Source organism: Mytilus californianus, unplaced genomic scaffold (assembly GCF_021869535.1).
Source record: "Mytilus californianus isolate M0D057914Y unplaced genomic scaffold, xbMytCali1.0.p SCAF_6, whole genome shotgun sequence".
Lineage (NCBI taxonomy): Eukaryota > Metazoa > Mollusca > Bivalvia > Mytilida > Mytilidae > Mytilus > Mytilus californianus.
The window spans coordinates 97,533,203-97,554,441 of record NW_026262712.1 but is presented as its reverse complement, the minus strand read 5'-3'; the positions used below and the strand labels follow the sequence as shown (position 1 = coordinate 97,554,441).

The following is a 21,239-nucleotide window of genomic DNA, read 5'->3' as shown; positions in this document are numbered from 1 at the left end:
TATACAAGATAAATAATGCTATAAATATCACAATGTAGATATCTAGTTGGGTCATAATAATGGAGATTTTGAGTTTAATTAACATACCTTATTGGATTTTAACAATCAGTTTAATATGCCTGTCTTTGTATCTGTAAGTATTTTTAGTAACTGTTGACAAGTAAACACAGTAATATCGACAGGTGTAAAGGTTAAATATATTCGATGTAAGCATATGCCACCCATATAATTTATCTATATACATTTGTGTACGTGTGTGTGTTTATGTGTAAGTGCATGCATTATTCATATACATGTATATCTATTTGGTGGTGTCCCTTCTACTGCATTTGCCAACTCGTACTTTTACAAACTCGTGCCTTTACCATCTCGTTTCATTTGATATAAATTACAAGAAATATAGCACTGAAAGTTGTTTTTGGGACCTAACTTTTACTTTAATTTGTTGACAAAAACCTCATGTTGTTTTGCAGAGTTAAGCTTTATTAATACTATACCTATTGTATGTATTTATGTAAGTAAAGCATTGTTTATTAATATTACTTATTGTATGTATTTATGTCAGCATTTTCCTGATTTTGCCAGTTATGGGTCCTATATTGGAAAACTATTATTACACTGTTGATAATTATACTATCTTTGGGTGTACATTTCATTTCAATGTGTTCATGAAATAATGATAGTGAGCGGGAATTTAGTTCTGAATTTCCAAAGCTATGACAATCGTTTGACTCTACAAATAGGACGGATCCAGCCATTTTTAAAGGGGGGGGGTTCCAACCATATTTCCCCATTCAAAAGCATTGATCGTCAAAAAAAGGGGCGTTTCTAACCCCCCCCCCCCCCCCATCTCTATTTGAAAGAAATCATATAAAATTTAACGCGCTAAAACTCAATGAACCTGCAATTTAGCGAAAGTAAGCCTTTGTATTTCGAATTGAAAAACACCAGATCTTTTTTTTTAATATCGTTGTATTTATAATATTTATAGTTTAGTAATTTTTGCAGTTACACGGTATGGCGACATGGTATTTGGAAACGTTTAGGAATACCAGGACCTAAACCCTATCCATTTTTAGGACTGCTGAAACAGCTCCCAATTGATGTAAGACATTCATTTATTGACATAAAAGATATGGGTAAAAAATAAGAATAACGAGACAGCAACCTTATAGCGCAAAAAGCAGGAGATCGTTGTCAATAACAATTAATTACACAATATCTTATAAGCACTGTAGGACATTCTCATAGAACACAGCTGTTTTCATGAATTACCAGTAACAATTCAATTCTTCTCCTGCGTTTGTTTTCCATTATACAAAAAATGTCGCAAAAGGAATTCCGCGAATTAATGGAGATATGGTACGAAAAATTGCTATTTCCTGCTTTCCGCCAAGCACGCGGAATTTAGGAAAAGATCTAAGACTGGTTGGCCCGGAGTCAGAATGATGTGTCCGGGTAGGTTAACATTTCTTACTGCGGACCTTATGAGCTAGCACGTTAAAAATCTGTCTCAGCGTGTTGGTGTTGTACAAAGGAGCCGGTTCATATTGACATCACATTAACATGTTCTCGTCCTGAATATGAATTTTATTTGCCACTAGAACCTGGCCCATTCATCACCAATATCAAAGAACTGCCATCACCATCATCATCCAAGATCTATCATCACAAAAGTTGTCCTAATAAACAAAAACAAAAAACAAAACAAAAATATGACAGGATAAAACTTTTTTTTTTTTCTCGGACCTCATCCGTTTAGTCTCTTTAACAAAAGTTGCACAAAAGAACATACTATAACATCCATTACAGGAAAGTTATTTAAATCGAAACATATAACAAAAAATCAATCACAAAAAAAAAATAAACAATTAAAATGATGATATTATACTATATTAAGGAATACACACAGTTACTGAAAGCAAGCATATTTTCTATGTGCCATGGATTTGTTTTATGTGACCTTGAATTATAAAAATGAATTAAGGAGACTTTAAACATCAATTACACAGTATCCAAAACAAAAGATGATGTATTTTAGACATTTTCCGCACATATTAACTTCTCATTTCAAGTTTGCGTAACAATAAGAAAATTGCAAGACGATTGAAAAGGAAGTTTAGAAAATGCTATAATAGCAATAATAATTCAAGAAATGCCTTTTCAAGTTGTATTGTCTCCTAAAAAATTGACACGAAAATGTTAATTATTTTGTTTACTGCAGGGATTTGCAGCAACTGATTTTAACCTCATACAAAAATACGGAAAGGTTGTAGGGTGAGTATCGAGAACTGAAGTAGATTATAAAACAAAACAAGCAGTGAATGACGTTTACATAAATCTTTCTTTTATTCCCGAATTAGGATAGAACAAAGAGCATACTACCTAAAAGTTATTTAATATATTGCGTCAATCTACGCTTCAGTAATATTAATAAACTGTGTGCTACATGTATATGTCAATGAGAGAGCAATCCCATGTATAAAAAGACAATGTATCTTTGTCATTTTGCTTAGTTTCTTTTGTTACCTTTTCTGACATCGGACTCGGACTTCTTTTAAATTGAGTTTTACTGTGCGTATTGCTATGTGTTTCTTTATTCTACATTGGCTAGAGGTATAGGGGAGGGTTGAGATCTCACAAAACATGTTTAACCCCGCCGCATTTTTGCGCCTGTCCCAAGTCAGGAGCCTCTGGCCTTTGTTAGTCTTGTATGTTTTTTAATTTTAGTTCCTTTATATGTTTTGGAGTTTAGTGTGACGTCCATTTTCATTGAACCAGTACACAATTTTATTTAGGGGCCAGCTGAGGACCACCTCCGGGTGCGGGGTTTTCTCGCTGCGTTGAAGACCCATTGCTGGCCTTCGGCTGTTATCTGCTCATTTGTCGGTTGTTGTCTCTTTGACATATTTCTCATTTCCGTTCTCAATTTTATCTAGAGGCCAAAATATTAAACCTAGTCTGAATCATTTAGTCAAAGTCCAAATGAGAGAGCAGAATCCATTGTTCACAAACCATGTAACGAATCCTTTGATTTGTGATCATGTTTAATGCATACTCACTACTCCTCAGTAAAATTCAACCTCTAAACTTTGTCTATCAGTCATCACTTATTCAAGGACTTACATTTTTATTCTTGAGGACACTGTTTGCTTCCCTATATACTATACAGCGTAGGGGCTAGGCGAGGTTGTTAGAATACAAGTATATTAAAACGTATGTAGAGATATAGATACAAAATATAATATAATACACATCAATGTAAAAAGAATATGATGTGGTATTATTGCTAATGAGAAAACTCTCTACCAGAGACCAAGTGACATAGAAGAAATCAAAAATGAGCAAAACCCATACCATGTTAATGTTAAGATACAAATAACGTCTCCTATTATCCTGCTTCTATTTTGAACGCTTTTATTTAATTTATGTTTACTCGCTACGAAACACGCGAAACGCAAGGCGTGTCTCTCCTTTTTACCTATATAAAAGCTCGAACAAGTAAATTTCACATTTTCAGACAATCAATATATAGGACAAATTTGTATGGTTTTCTGGTCCCTGTGTTATACACGTGACAAAATGATTTTTGAACACACTTTAACTGTAAATCATTTTTAGTATGACGTCCATTATCACTGAACTAGTATACATATTTGTTTAGGGGCCAGCTGAAGGACGCCTCCGGGTGCGGGAGTTTCTCGCTGCATTGAAGACCCATTGGTAGCCTTCGGCTGTTGTCTGCTCTATGGTCGGGTTGTTGTCTCTTTGACACATTCCCCATTTCCATTCTCAATTTTATTATTTCATAAATGCATAAAAAAAACTCTGAAATATCGGTTTATACTTCAATATACATTTTCTGAGGTTTATACCAGAACCTAAAAGAATTGCAATTATACAGAATAAAGCCAGAGTTATTTCTCTTAGTATGACACTAGTGTATGAAAATGTTCTTGAAATAGTGGAAATATTAATCTTGCATGTTTTATTAAAAGGGTATACCAAGGAACCAGACCCACTTTACTGATTTCAGATCCAGATGTAGTCCGAGATTTATTCATAAAGGACTTTTCAAACTTTACCAATCGTCCAGTAAGTATCGAGTTCACAATATTTTACAGTTGATAGCAAATTTTGCTCCTTTTTATTATTGCTTCTGTTAATGATGTTCTTGTTTTGTGGAAAATCAAATATAATTATATACAACGCATTAGTTTGGCAACTTTGCTTTTTTCAGACCCTATATACATTATTTTATGAACCTTGGCATCTTGTAGACATGTAACAGTATCTTGAACTTGTTTGACCGAACTTGTCATTAATAAGACATAATAACATGCACATACTTATCATATGGGTTTAGAACAGCTTTGTTCTTAAATATTCCCTTTGCTTTTCTCAAAAGTGCTAATGATGGTGTTGGTTTATGTGCATTCTCTTTATAACCGTTCTTTTCCGATTTAAATCATCAATGTAACTTTAAATAGTTACCTCACTTAAAACTTTAATTACTATTGGGTTAAAAGAGATTAATTAAATCATGTTTTAATTTAACAGCATTTGTGGTATGTATATACAATTCAACAGCCTTTACGGTCTGTAAATACAATTCAACAGCATTTGTGGTATGTAAATACAATTCAACAGCCTTTACGGTCTGTAAATACAATTCAACAGCCTTTGTGGTCTGTAGATACAATTTAACAGCCTTTACGGTCTGTAGATACAATTCAACAGCCTTTGTGGTCTGTAGATACAATTTAACAGCCTTTTCGGTCTGTAGATACAATTCAACAGCCTTTGTGGTCTGTAGATACAATTCAACAGCCTTTACGGTCTGTAGATACAATTTCAAAATTCGCGTTCACGATCTCTCGATCAATTGACGATTTGTGTCGATTAATAAAAAATAAAAACTTTATTAAAACAGAAAAAAAGACAATGATGTTTTAATCAGAGTTACCTTAAGTATTATTTCCAGCATGATTATTTTAGGACGTTATAAAACCAGACAAATTTACTTCACACAGTATAACAGTGGCTAGGGATGACTATTGGAAATTCCTGAGGACGAAAATATCTCCAACATTTACAACAGGCAAACTGAGAAACGTAAGCTTAGAAATTGGAATATCTAATGTACAATTAGAAGTATGTAGGAATGCGAGGGATACATAGCATCTCATTCTTATTGTGAATCAAGTTGAAATTGATATTAATTTCCTACAACGTATGAGCTGGACAGGCTGTGAATGAAATCAACATAGACCAAGGAAAACATGCCAGTACAGCATTCATAAAGGATTATATATTACATATATTAACTTGAGATAGCAAGATTAACACTAGAAGCGGCAAACTTACACATCTACTTATTCATGCACTTATAGTCCTTGGCGTACAAATATCTAGTTTAACCAAAAAAAACAGAAGCACTTTCCCCAGTAATATTAGTATAACATAAGATAATACAGCTACATTGACACCATTATACATTATCAAGATCGAATAGACTGACAGCAAGTGAAAAGTACATTTTACGGACAAACATTCATTACATTACTCCTAACCATGCGGGGATCATAATAGTATGATCTCTACCCAAAACATATAGTTTTTTTTTTACTCCAATGGCTCTCTGTGATATTAGAGGTCAACTGTATGATATATATTTCGTACTTTGTGCATGCTCCCTCAACCTACAGCTATTTATTGTACTGTTTCTCAATTTAAGGTGCAGTTTGAGCCCAAAAAGAAAACTTCTAACAAAATATCTAAATCCAAGGTAAATTCAAAAAGGGGAAGTCCATAAAAAGTGTCAAAATCAAATGTTATCAACCAACGGAACGAAAAACAAATCGCATATTCCTGACTTGGTACAGGCATTTTCCGAAGAAAACTGTGGGTTAAACCTGGTTTTACAGCTAACTAAACCTCTCACTTGTACGATCGCGACAGTTGTTTATAGAGGCATGAAACTTGTTTGGTTCCAGGTCCAGATGAAGCTAATGAGAATCGGAAAATTCCGAATTTTTAGTTGAAATGACCTTCTTTAGACTGCCATACCCAGATCAGTGTCATTCAAACGTAAGCACTTTTGTCGATAATGTGTTCACTTGGGTCCACTATATAAGCAGACTTCAGTGGCATACATCTATAAGCATCTCTGGTTCCTTCAGGTCAAGAAATAGAACGGGAAATCGTCAAATTTGACGCTTTTTGACCAGATGACCATATTTGTGGCAGCAGAACGCCCACCAACCCCCCAATTCGTGATCACATATCTCAGCTTTATTGTCACTAATAAGCATCAGCAACAAGGATTGACTCATTTGCATATAATTTGCATTTTTTGCAAATAAACAAAAATTCGACATTTTCTAAACAATTCAGCACGGTAAAAATTACAGTCGGACATGGCTATAACTGTGGCAAGATTTTCTGATTTACTTCAAAGATTCCGGCTGCTTATCGTTATACTCACCGCGCTATAACCTTTCATGTGGATGCAACGCAAAGTTGACGACAATAATTGCTGTGCTTGTTAACGCCGATTTTTTGTTTTATTGTTCTGCTTTTGTGAGGAATGTGGAAATAACCAGCGTTTATGATGTCAAAAAAATAAAAGGAATGCATTGTTAAAACGGGTTTTAAAACGCTGTTATAATTTTGCGTCTTTGTTTTATTCTAGATGACACCACTAATCCAGCGATGCAGTGATGACTTGGTGGATAACATTAAAAAGCAATCTGAAGGGGATTCTGTTATTGACATGAAAGAGTAAGTGTGCTGATACTCATCATTTAAGTCCAGGGTTTAGAATTCGATGTTATAGACATTTTTCTGTAAAATAAATTAAATGCTAATTGCACTTTTTTTTTAATTTTCTGGTACGATGCTTCTTTATCAAGATCAGAAGATAGCAAGTGTTGTAGTCGTAAACTTGTATGCAACTTATGTCTTTTTTTCTTGTATCAACATTTTTAATTACAGTTTATTTTCTAGTGACACTTTGACGATTTTCAGGGTCATAGTTGGCACTAAGTTGATTTTCTAAGCGAGTTTAATTAACAGAAAGTACTTTATGTGATCATTATTTGAAAAGTATAAAAATAAGAAGATGTGGTATGATTGCCAATGAAGCATTTATCCACCAGATACCAAATGACGTTGATGTTAGCAACTATATGTCACCATACGGCATTCAACAATGACTAGTATCGTATAAAATTGGCTAAAATAGGTTTCCATCATCTGCTATTTAAATTTTGCATGTGTTACTGAACTCCAATTAAAAGGGCTTCATTTTAAAAGTCATATGCTAATATGATAAAAGAAGCGGAAGAATCATTAGGGTAATCTAATAAAAAAAAATTATAATTCATGCGCACATTTCAGGATAGCCAGTGGCTTTACAATGGACGTGATTTGTAGTACAGCATTTGGTATGCAGGTTAATTCACAAAAGGAAAAAGACAACCAGTTTGTTAGTTATGCTAGGAGAGCAATGAGGACTCAAGTTAAGGCCATCTTTTTCCTGATATGTAGTAAGCAATTCAAACAAGCCAAAAGCTTCTATCGTCTTTACAATAAAAACTACCCATCAAACGAAAAACAAAAAAAAACAAAAACCAAAAACCAAAATCAAAAGGATACAAACAAGCCAAAAGCTATCTTCTATACCATAAAAAAAAATTCAAACGAAAAACAAAAAACAAAAAACAAAAAACAAAACAAAAAGCAAAACAAAATACAAAACCTAAATCAAAATGATGCAAACAAGCTAAAATAAAAACATTCTGAGTGACTATATTTGAATCGAAATCCTGATGCCACCATCACGGATAAAGATGCATGATTCTTTGCAATTTGATCTCCATGCAAATTTTAACCGCTCTGTAATCAAAAAATTCAGAAGAGTTTCTTATTGGTAATAGATAAATACATATTAACTCCAAAACGTCATCATGTTATATAAGGAAATGGTTGATTTTAATAACAATTAGTATATTTCTAGAAAACGTTCATAAGAGCATGATCTACGTTTAATAAAGGCAGATTTTACAGTTACATTTCACCTATACAAGAGGAAAACGCACATACTGACACATACCGAAAAAAAACCGACATTATTGATATTACTGAATTAACTGCTTATTTCATTTTCACTAGTGACGTTTCCTTTTATGAAGAGTATAATGACAGCACTATTTGAAACACCACAATTTGGCGGAACAGAACATTTCTTCAAGAAAGTGGTTTCTGATATTTTGAAAGACCGAAACAGTTCTAATGTATGTAATAAAATTAAGAATGGAAATGGGGAATGTGTCTATAAAATGTTTGTATAAACTTTTGTTGCTGATCATTACACCGTATTTTGTATTCTACATTGGATTGGTAATTTTTTCAATCTTGCATTGCAATACATTCAATTGTTTTGTGATGTTTTTTTATGAATAAGTCACCAAATGAAACAGTAAGTTACAACCACTGGGTCGATGCCACTACTGCTGGAGGTTTCCTCCCCGAGGGTATCACCAACCGAGTAGTCAGCACGTCTGTGTTGACATGAATTATTATTGATATGGTGATAATAAAAAATTAACTGTTTACAAAACTTTGAATTTTAGGAAATACTTAGGATTGTTTACTCAACGAATATATTACCTTACCTGCATTTGGCAAAACCTTTCGGAATTTTTTTAGTTCTCAATGGTCCTCAACTTCGTACTTGATTTGGCCTATTTAATTATTTTGATTCGAGCGTCTAGTCTTTCGCGAGTCTGGCGTACACAATTTGAATCCTGGTATCTATGATGAGTTCATTAATGTGAATTGGCATGATTAGAGGTGATGAAATATTTAATGTTAGACAAGGTCACACAAGGTAAAAAAATATAACATAATGAGATGCTGACTGCCAATGTGACAACATTCCATCAAATGACGTGGATTCAAGCACTTATATGTCACCTTACGGCTATCAACAATAGCGAAACCAATACAGTGATATTGTTTGGCCTTGTTTCAAATTTAGCATTGAATTATTTCAGCTTCAAAAGACACTGGCGCTACAATATGGGAAACAATTCAAACGAAAAACCATGATATATGACAATACAGTAAACGAATTAGGGAGCTACCATTTGATTGTTATGGGGAAAGGGGGGAGGGGGCTAAGATGAAATTTGAAAAAAAGGCAGGACAGGAGTTTTGAGTAAAAAAAAGGCAGGATGAGCAACTTGGCAAAAAAAAAGGCAGGATGACAATTTATGTAAAAAAAGTCAGGATAAACTAATAAAAAAAAGGCAGGACCGAATAGAGTGAAAAATAAAAACGTAGGTCAGAGATTACAACTAAAAAAAAATGCAGGACAAAATTTTTCATCCTAGACCCCCCCCCCCCCCCCCCCCATAAAATCAAATAGTAGCTCCCTTACAAATATGATAGACAGCAACCAACGGAGAACACTGAATTAAAGGCTGGACAGGCACATGTAGAATGTGACAGGGTTAAACCTGATTGTGAGCGTTTAACCCTTTCATAACCTTGGACAGTGGTGTAACAGCACAACATAAGAACAAACCGTAAAAATAAGTTTGAAATGGCTTGACTCATCAGATCGCGATAGGCATAAAGCACAACTATAACAATTAACATATAGACAAAAGACACAAAGTATCGATCAAAGTGTACTAGCCATTACTGAAAACTAGTTTAAAGCTAAAAACAACTAATAAATACATCATGTTCTCCCAAATTTAAGTATCAATCAGTACGCATCCAACATATTTAGTGGAAATACTTCATAAACAGTCTGAGGAAAGCATGAACTTACAATGCCAAAATATAAGTACATAATATCGACAAGATATAGGACCATAAGTGTCCTTAATTGTATAGCGGTACATATTAAGTATAAAAAACAAAATCAAAGTAGGGACTGATATGGATAATATTCACTGATCTTACTACGGTGTTAATTTGATATCATTTAGTAATAAGTTTATACAAATAGCTGTTACTGCTGCATTTGATACTCATATCAAATTACGGGACAAATCTTCACCAAGATAACTCGGATCCAAACCTTATTAACAGCTAAAGTGGAATACTAACATGGAAACCTTCATCATGATCGCTCAGATTCTAGTCTAGGGGCAGCTAAAGTATGATACTAAAATAGGAAGCAGTATAACTAAAAGGGATCTACATACGAAACACCGAAGAATATCATTTCATGTCGGAGAAGAACCCTACCCCCTTAAATATTGACAGACATTTAATTGTTTTGATTTTGATTTTGTTTATGTTGCATTACAATATATCCCACATATGCCTTACATGTATTGATTGGATAATAAAAATGTAACATACATACCATTGTTGAAATGTCTGCGCATTGCAGAGCAGTTATATTCCAAACTGTATCAGAGTAGTATAAGTCAACTATCGCCCAGATGTTATACACATTATTTTGTAGTATAATGGTATGAAATACTAAAAGTTAAAATAAATAATAAGCTCTAGTAAAATGCGCTGTCAGGTATAGCTGAAATCAAATATTGTTTTGTCTATTATAGATTCATCGAGATTTCATTCAAATTGTAACTGAAGATTCATCAACTAATGACAAGTCAGAAGACAACGAAGCTCCTCAAGGGTCATCACGATTTCACAGCAGAGGTACACTTGTAATACACTTGTTTGAACGAAGTGCAGTTTTATATATACCTTTGCGTACGCTCAGACCTTAACCTCAAAATATTTATTAATAACAAAACAGACCAAAAGAACAACCAAATTATACAAAAACACATCAAAGTAAATTAACAGTGATAATAATAACATAATGAAATAAATGTGTTTTTCAAATAAGAAATCAAATCAACCTCATTTTAAGGTCTCAATTTTTTTTATGCCCTCGTCGTAAGGGAGGGGGCATTAAGTTTTACCCTTGTCTGTTTGTACATCCGTCCGTCCGTACGTTCCGAAATTGGTTTCCGTTCTCTAACTTTAGTTTGCCTCAACCAAATGTTATGAAACTTATACACAATGCTCATTACCACAAAACGCAGATCAAATTTGAAGTTGGGTGGCGTCAATTTTACCTTTCTAGAGTTATGCCCTTTACAAATGGAGAAAATGCTGAATTTTTCGTTTCCATTCTCTAACTTAAGTTTGCCTCAACCAAATGTTATAAATCTTATACACAATGCTTATTACCAAAAAACACAGATCAATAAAATTGAGAATTCCACCAATGGGTCTTCAACACAGCGAGAAAATCCCGCACCCGGAGGCGGGCTTCAGCTGACCCGTAAACAAAAATGTGTACAGTCTATTTCAGTGAAAATGGACGTCACACTAAACTCAAAAACATATAAATGAACTAAAATTAAAAAACATACAAGACTAACAAAGGCCAGAGGCTCCTGACTTGGGACAGGCGCAAAAATGCGGCGGGTTAAACATGTTTTGTGAGATATCAACCCTCCCCTAATACCTCTAGCCAATGTAGAATAAACAAACACACAGCAATACGCACAGTAAAACTCAGTTTAAAAGAAGTCCGAGTCTGATGTAAGAATAGGTAACAAAAGAAACTAAGCAAAATGACAATGATACATAAATTAACAAAGTACATGCCAGCTCCAGACCTCAATTTAACTGATTGAAAGATTATGTCTTCATCATATGAAAATCAAGCACAATCCATCCCGTTAGGGGTTTAGTATCATACCATCATAAAATATATGAGAAGAACATAATGAATTTTGGTGGCGTCACTTTTACCAATCTAGAATTATGCCCTTTGCAAATGAAATTGCTGAATTTTTCGTTTCCGTTCTCTAACTTAAGTTTGCCTCAACAAAATGTTATGGACATTATACACAATGCTTTTTTCACAAAAGTCAGATCAAGTATGACTTTGGGTAGCGTCACTTTTACTGTTCTTGAGTTTTGTTCCTATATAACGTTATATGCAAGCGGGGGCATCATCTGTGTCCCATGGACAAATTCTCCATTTATTTTTTATTAATTTTAAAGGGAATTTGTATAAATTTATACATGCGTCCAGAATGCAAACAAGTTCTAATAAGTATTACACAAATTAGTATCCATACGAAAAACATCTTTTGATATCAATTTTGAATACCGATAGAAAATAGCAAAACATTTTTATGCTACTATCTTCATAGCAAATTTCAAGACATAAAATACAATTTTCAGTTTCAAAGTTAATGTAAAGCCTTTTCCTCATTATTGACCATGTCTATTTGTTTGTTGCCAAGTACACGAATGAGGATTGATCACCGAAGATCTATATGTATAACCATACTTGGAAGTTTCCATAGATTATGTTGTAGATAATGCATATTGTACGTTGGCTTTTTTTTAAATTTATTATTTTAGCGTTAACAGAAGATGAGACAGCTGTCAATTCTTTAATATTTTTGTGTTAACAGAAGATGAGACAGCTGTCAATTCTTTGATATTTTAGCGTTAACAGAATATGAGATAGCTGTCAATTCTTTAATATTTTGTGTGTTAACAGAATATGAGATAACCGTCAATTCTTTAATATTTTTGTGTTAACAGAAGATAAGATAGCTGTCAATTCTTTAATATTTTGCGTTAACAGAAGATGAGATAGCTGTCAATTCTTTATTATTTTAGCGTTAACAGAAGATGAGATAGCTGTCAATTCTTTAATATTTTTCGCCGCTGGATTCGACACTACATCCATAGCTGTTTCGTTCTCTTCCTACTGCCTAGCAAGGTACCCAGAAATACAAGACAATCTCATAAAGGAAATAGATAAAACTCTTGGAAAGGTACAAATGTATAAAGTCATAATTCAGCAAATATAGATTGTTATATTTGTAGTTTTTATTTTATTTTTTGAATATTCGTTACTCAATGACTAATAATTTTTGAATTTCTTACTTAAACTAAACGAACGAGAGAATGAGTGTATGATACCACAATTTTTTTTTAATTCCACTGAATATCTGGCAATAAATGACACATGCTATCAGTAATAACCTCATTCTCCTTATTTGACTTTGAATGTTAAAAAATATGTTAGGCAAGTGTTTTCTTTGAAGTTAGTAGAAATGGCATATAATGATAAGTAGCTTTTTTTATTCTATTTATTTATTATATTTGCTATTGAAACTTTAAATGTTTGAAAAACATGTTATATTTTTTGCTTGATCTAAGATACATAAAGGACGTTTGAATGGCTCTAAATAAAAATAATTTCAGTAAATGACGTCTTGTATATATAAGCAGTTGTTTCAAAAGTTATCTGACAGTTTTGAAAAAAAAATCTCTCGTAAAAACTCACAGTAGAGGAGATTAGATTCGGAACATTGTTCATGAAACTAAACATTTTAAACCGTTGACCCCATATTATATAATGAGCATATAATTCATGCTCGCGTCATTGTTATAAAAACACTGAATATTTAATCATTCACGGATCTGTTCGTATTTGTTTTTACTTGTTTCCTTTCTTGGGTATGATAAAATGTTCCGATGTTGATGGAACTTGGACTACTATTGTAGGAAATTCCAACGCACGATGTTGTAATGAAAATGGAGTATCTGGACTTGTTTGTGTCTGAGGTTTTGAGACTTTACGCACCATCAACTAGGTAAGGTGTCGTAAATTTTTACTTTCAACTAGTAAGATATCGCCATCTTTTTACAAAAGCATAGAAATGTTTACTATTTCTCATTAACATTTTTGTATACTAACTTAACGAACTTTTGTTAAATGAAACAGGACCAATGCCTTAATGAAATGATATTTCTAAAACCTTACCAATGTACATGTAATATGTGTAACAAAAATATTCTTTTGTCTTTTCGTATAAATAAAAAACATTTGTATTAATTTGTGCAATATCACATAATTTAATATTGTTTAATTGTGGGGTACAATTTGAAATTAAAATTTCCACAATTTAGCGAATCCCGAAGAAACCTTTGTGATTGGTTTTCGAAGTTAAAAATCCCAATTTTCAAACAATTAAATACTTAAGATATTCATTTTTTTGCAGAGTTAAAATAACTCTATATTTTAGCATATTTATTCTATGATCCTCTTAACATCAAAACAACCCAAAAGGTTAAAACAGTAATTGCAACATATCAAATGTCACGATGGAGAGATTTATAATTGTGTTTCTCAATTGGAGGCATTAGGAATATTGACCCATTTTTCAGCATTCCGAACGATCAAAGTTGTTGTTAATCCTTCTTTGTATGTTTTCAGTCTTATCTGTTTGTGCAAATGAACAGATATAATTATCCTACAATGTTGTTATATAACTTCGTTCTGCTATCATCAAATATGGCGTTCTTTCACTTGTAAAGATTTACATTAGTTTGTATTGATTTCCTTCATCCAGGTTTTTCAGAGAGGCGAGGGAAGATGTGTCCATCAACGGTTGGTTAATTCCAAAAGACGCTGATGTAACGGTATGCATATATGCGTTACACAGAGATCCTGAATACTGGCCCGATCCAGAAAAATTTGAACCTGAAAGGTGAATATGTTACAAATGATTCATAAAATAGTCTTTGCTTGATCTCCTTACCCTTCCGGAGCACCTGAAATCATCCCCGGTTTCTGATGGGGTTCGTGTTGCTCAGTCTTTAGTTTTCTATGTTGTGTTTTCTATACTGTTGTTTGTCTTTTGTTCTTTTTTATTTTTTTTGTCATTGCGTTGTCAGTTTATTCTCGACTATCCCTTTAGCATCTTTCGCCTCTCTTTTGATTTTTTTAGTTCAAAATCATAAAAGAGCATAATAAAACGCTTTAAGCATTCTTATTTAATTTGTACGTAAACATGATTTGAAAATTTTGTTTAATCCTGAGATAATATACGAGACCCGATAATTTGATCAAACTGATTAAGTAGAGAAGAAGATACCAACGGGACATTGCAAAAACCCAGTCGGACAAACTGACAACATCATGGTAAAAAACAAGTCAGACAAACTGACAACATCATGGTAAAAAACCAGTCGGACAAACTGATGTCATCATGGTAAAAAACCAGTCGGACAAACTGACAACATCATGGTAAAAAACCACTCGGACAAACTGACAACATCATGGTAAAATAAAATGCTCCGCTGGGGCGCAGCTTGATACGACCGCAGAGGTCGAACCCTGAACAGTTGGGGCAAGTATGGACACAACATTCAAGCTTGATACAGCACTGAATTTGGATTGTAATTAAATATTTGACACAGCATAGGTTTCTCACACAGAATGAAAGTAGTCTAAGAACTTAAAATTTTGTAATTTACCTATTCAAACCATATCATTATTATTTGCTTTTATATATAAATCAGAAATAACCAATTTAAAATGGAAAATTTTAAAGAAAAAAAAGGAAAAAAAAATCCCCCCCCCAAATTTTTTGAAACCCCCTTATGATTCATCACCCCCAAACTCAATCCCAGCCTTCCCTTTGTGGTATGGTACCTTGCAGTACAATTTCAGAGAGATCCATACACTTGAACACAAATTATTGTCTGGAAACTAGAAAAATGCTTGGGTTTTTTGCACCTTTTTGGCCCCAAATTCCTAAAAGTTTAGGGCAATTACCCCCAAACTCAAACCAAGCTTTCCCTTTGTGATATGGAACCTTGCAGTACAATGTCATAAAGATCCATACACTTACACACAAGTTATTGTCATGAAACTAGAAAAATGCTTGTTTTTTTGCCCCTTTATGGCCCCTAATTCCTAACATTTTGAGACAATTACCCCCAAAAACAATCCCAGCCTTCCCTTTGTGGTATGGTACCTTGCAGTACAATTTCAGAGAGATCCATACACTTGAACACAAGTTATTGTCTGGAAACTAGAAAAATGCTTATTTTTGGCCCCTTATTCCTAAACGTTTTGGGCAAGTACCCCCAAACTCAATTCCAGCTTTCCCTTTGTGATATGGAACCTTGTAGTACAATTTCATAAATATCCATACACTTACACACAAGTTATTGTCATGAAACTAGAAAAATGCTTGTTTTTTGCCCCCTAATTCCTAAAATTTGGAGGCAATTACCCCCAAAATCAATCCCAGCATTCAAACCCTCAATCAGCATCATTTAACAGTAATATCTAAAAATGGAAATTACATAATAAAGGTATTAAAATAGAAAATGACATCATAGTCATGGCTAAAAATAAACAAAATCCTTAATCAGCAACATTTTACAGTAATATCTAAAAATAAAATTCCTTTGTAACCATAAAAGCCCATTTAAATACATCATGACAGATATTAAAATAGAAAATGACATCATAGTCATGGCTAAACATAGCAAAAACCTTAATCAGCATCATTTAACAGTAATATCTAAAAATAAAAATTTTTTTGCAACCATAAAAGTAAAATAGAAAATGACATCATAATCATAGCTAAAAATAAACAAAAAATTTTTTTATTACCAAATTTTAAATGGAGTTTATTAAACTAAAACAATAAATTTGCAACCATAAAACCCCATTTAAACACATCATAAAAGTATTAAATAATTCAACTACATCATAAGGCTATAAAAATAGAAAATGACTTCATAGTCAAGGCTAAAGGTAAACAAAAAACCTTCATCAGCAAAATTTTATATTGGCAAATTTCCAATGAAGTTTATTATACTAAAATTGTTGGCAAATTTCCAATGCATTTATTAACAATAAAGTTATTGGCAAATTTCCAATTTACATAATTTAAAAGCAGTGTAAGTGAGATATTTAAATGAGTTTGAATTACCAACCTTACACTGCTTTTAAATAATGTTTTGTACTTATTTGTCTATTAACCTGGAAACCCTTGTTTTTTCACCTTTTTTTCCCTTATTATTTAAAGGTTTGAGCCATAACCCTACCCCAAAGCCAATTCTTAAATTCCAATGTAACCTAAATTTACAATATACATAACTTCAATTTAAGTTTTTGATAAAATCAAACCACATCATTATTATTTGCTTTTATATCTAAATCAGAAATAATTAACCAACTTTAAGTGGAAAATTTTCACACATCACGCCCCCCCCCCCCCCAAACTCAATCTTAGCCTTCAGTTTGTGGTATGGTACCTTGCAGTACAATTTCACAGAGATCCAATTACTTAAACACAATTAATTGTTGGAAACTAAAAAAAAAATGCTTATTTTTAACCCCTTTTTTAGCCCCTTATTCCTAAACATTTGAGCAATTATCCCCCAAACTCAATTCCAACTTTCTCTTTGTGATCAGAATTAACCAACTTAAAATGGAAAATTGTAAAGAAAAAAAAAAGGAAAAAAAATCCCCCCCCCAAAAAAAGTTTTTGACCCACTTCCCTTTGTGGTATGGTACCTTTAAGTACAATTTCAGAGAAATCCATACACTTGAACACAAGTTAATGTCTGGAAACTAAAAAAATGCTTATTTTTGCCCCCTTTTTTGGCCACTTATTAATAAATGTTTTGGGCAAACATTTTACAATAATATTTAAAACTGAAATTAATTTGTAACCTTAAAATTAAATAGAAAATGACATCATAGTCATAGCTAAAAATAAACAAACTATTGGTAAATTTCCAATGGAGTTTATTATATTAAAACAATAAATTTGCAACCATAAAAGCGCATTAAAATACATCATAAAAGTATTAAAAAAAATTTAACTACATCATAAGGCTATTAAAATAGAAAATGACATCATAGTCAGACTAAAGGTAAACAAAAAACCTTCATCAGCAAAATTTTATATTGGCAAATTTCCAATGAAGTTTATTGTACTAAAATAATTGGCAAATTTCCAATTTACATAATTCAAACATAGTGCAGGTGAGATATTTAAATGAGTTTGAATTACCAACCTTACACTGCTTTTAAATAATGTTCTTTACTCAATTATTTGTCTATTAAAATGGAAACCCTAGTTTTTTAACCTTTTTTCCCTTTATTCCTTAAACGAAAAAAAAAATTACCCCTTTTTTTACCCCCCCCCCCTATGATTCATCACCCCCCCCCCTTCCCCCCCAAACCAAGCTCAATAACAGCCTTGCCTTTGTGGTATGGTACCTTGTAATACAATTTTAGAGAGATCCATACACTTGAAAACAAGTTATTGTCTAGAAACTAAAAAATGCTTATTTTCACCCCTTTTTAGGCCCCTTATTACTAAACATTTTGGGCAATTACCACAAAACTCAATTCCAGCTTTCCCTTTGCGAAATGGAACCTTGTAGTAAAATTTCAGAAAGATCCATACACTTACACACAAGTTATTGTCATGAAACTAGAAAAATGCTTGTTTTTTGCCCCCTTTTGGCCCCTTATTCCTAAAATTTCGAGGAAATTAACCCCAAAATCAATCCCATCATCGACCCTTTGTGATATGGAATCTTGTAGTACAATGTCAAAGAGATCCATACAATAACACACAAGTTATGTCTGGAAGTTACAAAAATGCTTATTTTCGGCCCCTTTTTGGCCCCTAATTATTTAACTGTTGGTACCATAACCCCCAAAATCAATCCCCACCTTCCTATTGTGGTATTGAACCTTATGGTAAAATTTCATAGAGATCCATTCACTTAAACTAAAGTTAGAGTGCGAAAACCATTGTGTATTCGGACGACGACGCCGGACGACGACGACGACGACGACGCCAACGTCATACCAATATACGACCACAAAATTTTTTTGCGGTCGTATAAAAAACAGTCGGACAAACTGACAACATCATGGTGAAAAATAAAATAGACGAACAAACAACATTAAAAAAAACTCAACAAATAAACAAAAAATACCACAAAAAACCATAAAAAAGGCTGATAACTCAGTTATTCCGTAAAGCGCACAATTTTCTATGTACGCTTTACTAAGGACACCCGTAATGGTTCTATTAATATCAATTGATTCAACATATCCATAGATAAGGATTCAGACAAAAGCTATGTAGTAAATTTCTCCTGTCTAACCATAAGCCGTTACCAAATGTAGTTAACATCGATATACATGAAAATTCTCTAAACCTAATACATGACAGAATATACAAGCGTGAAACACTTGTTTTGGACATAGGATAGACGATACGTAGTTACAGATAGACGCGTAAAAGACATTGAAATATAGAATAGCACATATACAAGACAAACATTTAAGGTAAAAGCAGCACGAATCTTTTGAAAAATAATACTTGTAAACTCGGTGCGTAAGACATCTTGCAACATCTAAAGAAATCAAATGCATTGCTCTGTTGACAAAACCGCATTTAAACACCTGATAATAAAGTGAATAATTATATTACAAAAAGTAAAATAAAAACAAACAAACTCCAAGGAAAATCCAAAACGGAAAGTCCCTGAACAATTGCAAAATCAAAAGCTCAAACATATCAAACGAATGGAAAACAACTGCCATATTCCTGACTTGGTACAGGCATTTCCTTATGTAGAAAATGGCGGAAGCTTGCTAAACCTCTCACTTGTAAGTTCATTTATCTTATAATTGGTGGTGTTAATATAGGTTTACGGAAGAAAACAAGGCACAGCGGCATCCCTATGCATACCTACCATTTGGTATTGGACCACGTATTTGTGTTGGAATGAGACTGGCCTTGCTTGAAACAAAGATGGCAATTGTTTATATGTTGCAAAACTTCAAGTTTTTAACTTGTGATGAAACAGAGGTAATATATTTGCAATAAGTTTTTGACATATATAAATAGTATGTGAGTTGTATCTTTTGCGTAGTGATTTTGTTTGCAATTCTCGTTGTGTCAACTGGACACGTAAGTCGTCACTGCGACTGACTTGAACGTTTCTTTAAAATGATTATTAACATGTGAAACCGCTAGGTTTGATTGAGAACAACAAGTTCTTAAAGCAAATCAGGGACTTTCGTGTACGCGCCACATACGTATTTTATTTATTCAATGATAGAATGTAACTAGTGCGTCAGCGGGAAGTTTTTGATGCAAAGTGTGGTGTAGACAAAAGTAATAATAAATCATATCCTTTTGAATAAAGTACTGTTCTAATTTATTGCGACCTGAAATATGGAAAAATGGTCTGATCTGTTTCGTCAGTTGCTTAATTCTTGTTTTCTAACGATTTTCTAACATTTGTTATATTAGTGATAATAAGAGTTATCTATTATATATTTTATTGCATGTATGCACCAAGAGTATGATGGTATATTTTATTGCATGTATGCAGCAAGAGGATGATGATATATTTCAGATTCCTGTCATCTTTGAGAAAGGATTCCTTCTTAGGGCTGAAAATGGAATAAAGCTAAGAGTTACACCACGTTAGTGTATCCACGTGGCTCCCATGGTAAATAGAAAAGGCTAACGATATCACTTCGTCAGCTAGGAGTAAAATTCGGAGGATTTTATTACAAGTAACTTTTGAAGATTTGAAGTGTATGATACTTAGATAAATACACATCATCAAAAAATGTTCAAGCAAGTTTTTTTTTTAATACTTAATGACAGAAGTGGTTGCATTTGAGGATACATGTAGGTCTATCAATGGACGCACTTATATAACCTTTACATGTACATTTTTTTGGTTAAATGGTATATTTTTGTATCCGCATATATATTTATATATATGTACAAAAATAAATTAAGATAAATAGATACTTTCTAAAACCAAATAACAATTAGAAAGATACAGGGAAAGAAACATGATACATTTAGTAAACATATACTATTCAGAACATGATAAATTATTATAATAAAGATTGAAACCTTCACCTAATGATAACAACTTTACCTCAAACTATCATTATTCCGTTTGTTTATTATGTAATATTTACATTTTACAGTAAATAACTCATTCTACATGTTTGTATATAATATGAAGGCATCCAATCACATTAACAGTATCTATTTTACTACATCGGATGCGCATTTCGACAATCAATGTCTCTTCATTGATCCTTGGGGCCAAACTATTTTGTTTATACAGTTATACAAACTTTGAAGAGCTGTTAAAACAAAAACGGACTCAATGTGCATTTTTGCATGAGGGAAATATATTCCTTAATTCAAAATGTTTTTCAAAATTTTATAACAACATATTCCAATCAAACGATATTACCAAGTAAAATTGGCGACAACATACAATTAAAAACATTGAAACACAGTAATTAATATTTTGGTTTTAATCTACAATTTACTACAGTATTATGGGCTAGAAAT

General features: G+C 32.8%; 1 protein-coding gene across 1 annotated transcript; it reads left to right on the top strand.

The window, feature by feature from the left end:
• The first annotated feature begins 32 nt into the window (after positions 1 to 32).
• On the top strand, positions 33 to 20,789 carry LOC127705384 (cytochrome P450 3A24-like). Its single transcript, XM_052209691.1, has 14 exons — positions 33 to 133; positions 1,009 to 1,105; positions 2,225 to 2,277; positions 3,999 to 4,095; positions 4,999 to 5,115; positions 6,695 to 6,783; positions 7,402 to 7,550; positions 8,176 to 8,297; positions 10,590 to 10,692; positions 12,688 to 12,845; positions 13,582 to 13,670; positions 14,430 to 14,567; positions 19,556 to 19,718; positions 20,272 to 20,789. Exons 1-14 carry the CDS (start codon positions 60 to 62, stop codon positions 20,344 to 20,346), a joined length of 1,524 nt encoding a protein of 507 aa, XP_052065651.1. The 5' UTR covers positions 33 to 59; the 3' UTR covers positions 20,347 to 20,789.
• Positions 20,790 to 21,239: the final 450 nt, after the last annotated feature.

Bases quoted from the DNA above. Each gene is read 5' to 3' on its own strand.
- LOC127705384 (XM_052209691.1), top strand. From the start codon at position 60: ATGGAGATTTTGAGTTTAATTAACATACCTTATTGGATTTTAACAATC. The intron at 2,278-3,998 runs GTGAGTATCGAG...TTTTATTAAAAG, and splicing joins AAATACGGAAAGGTTGTAGG to GGTATACCAAGGAACCAGAC. The intron at 14,568-19,555 runs GTGAATATGTTA...GTGTTAATATAG, and splicing joins GAAAAATTTGAACCTGAAAG to GTTTACGGAAGAAAACAAGG.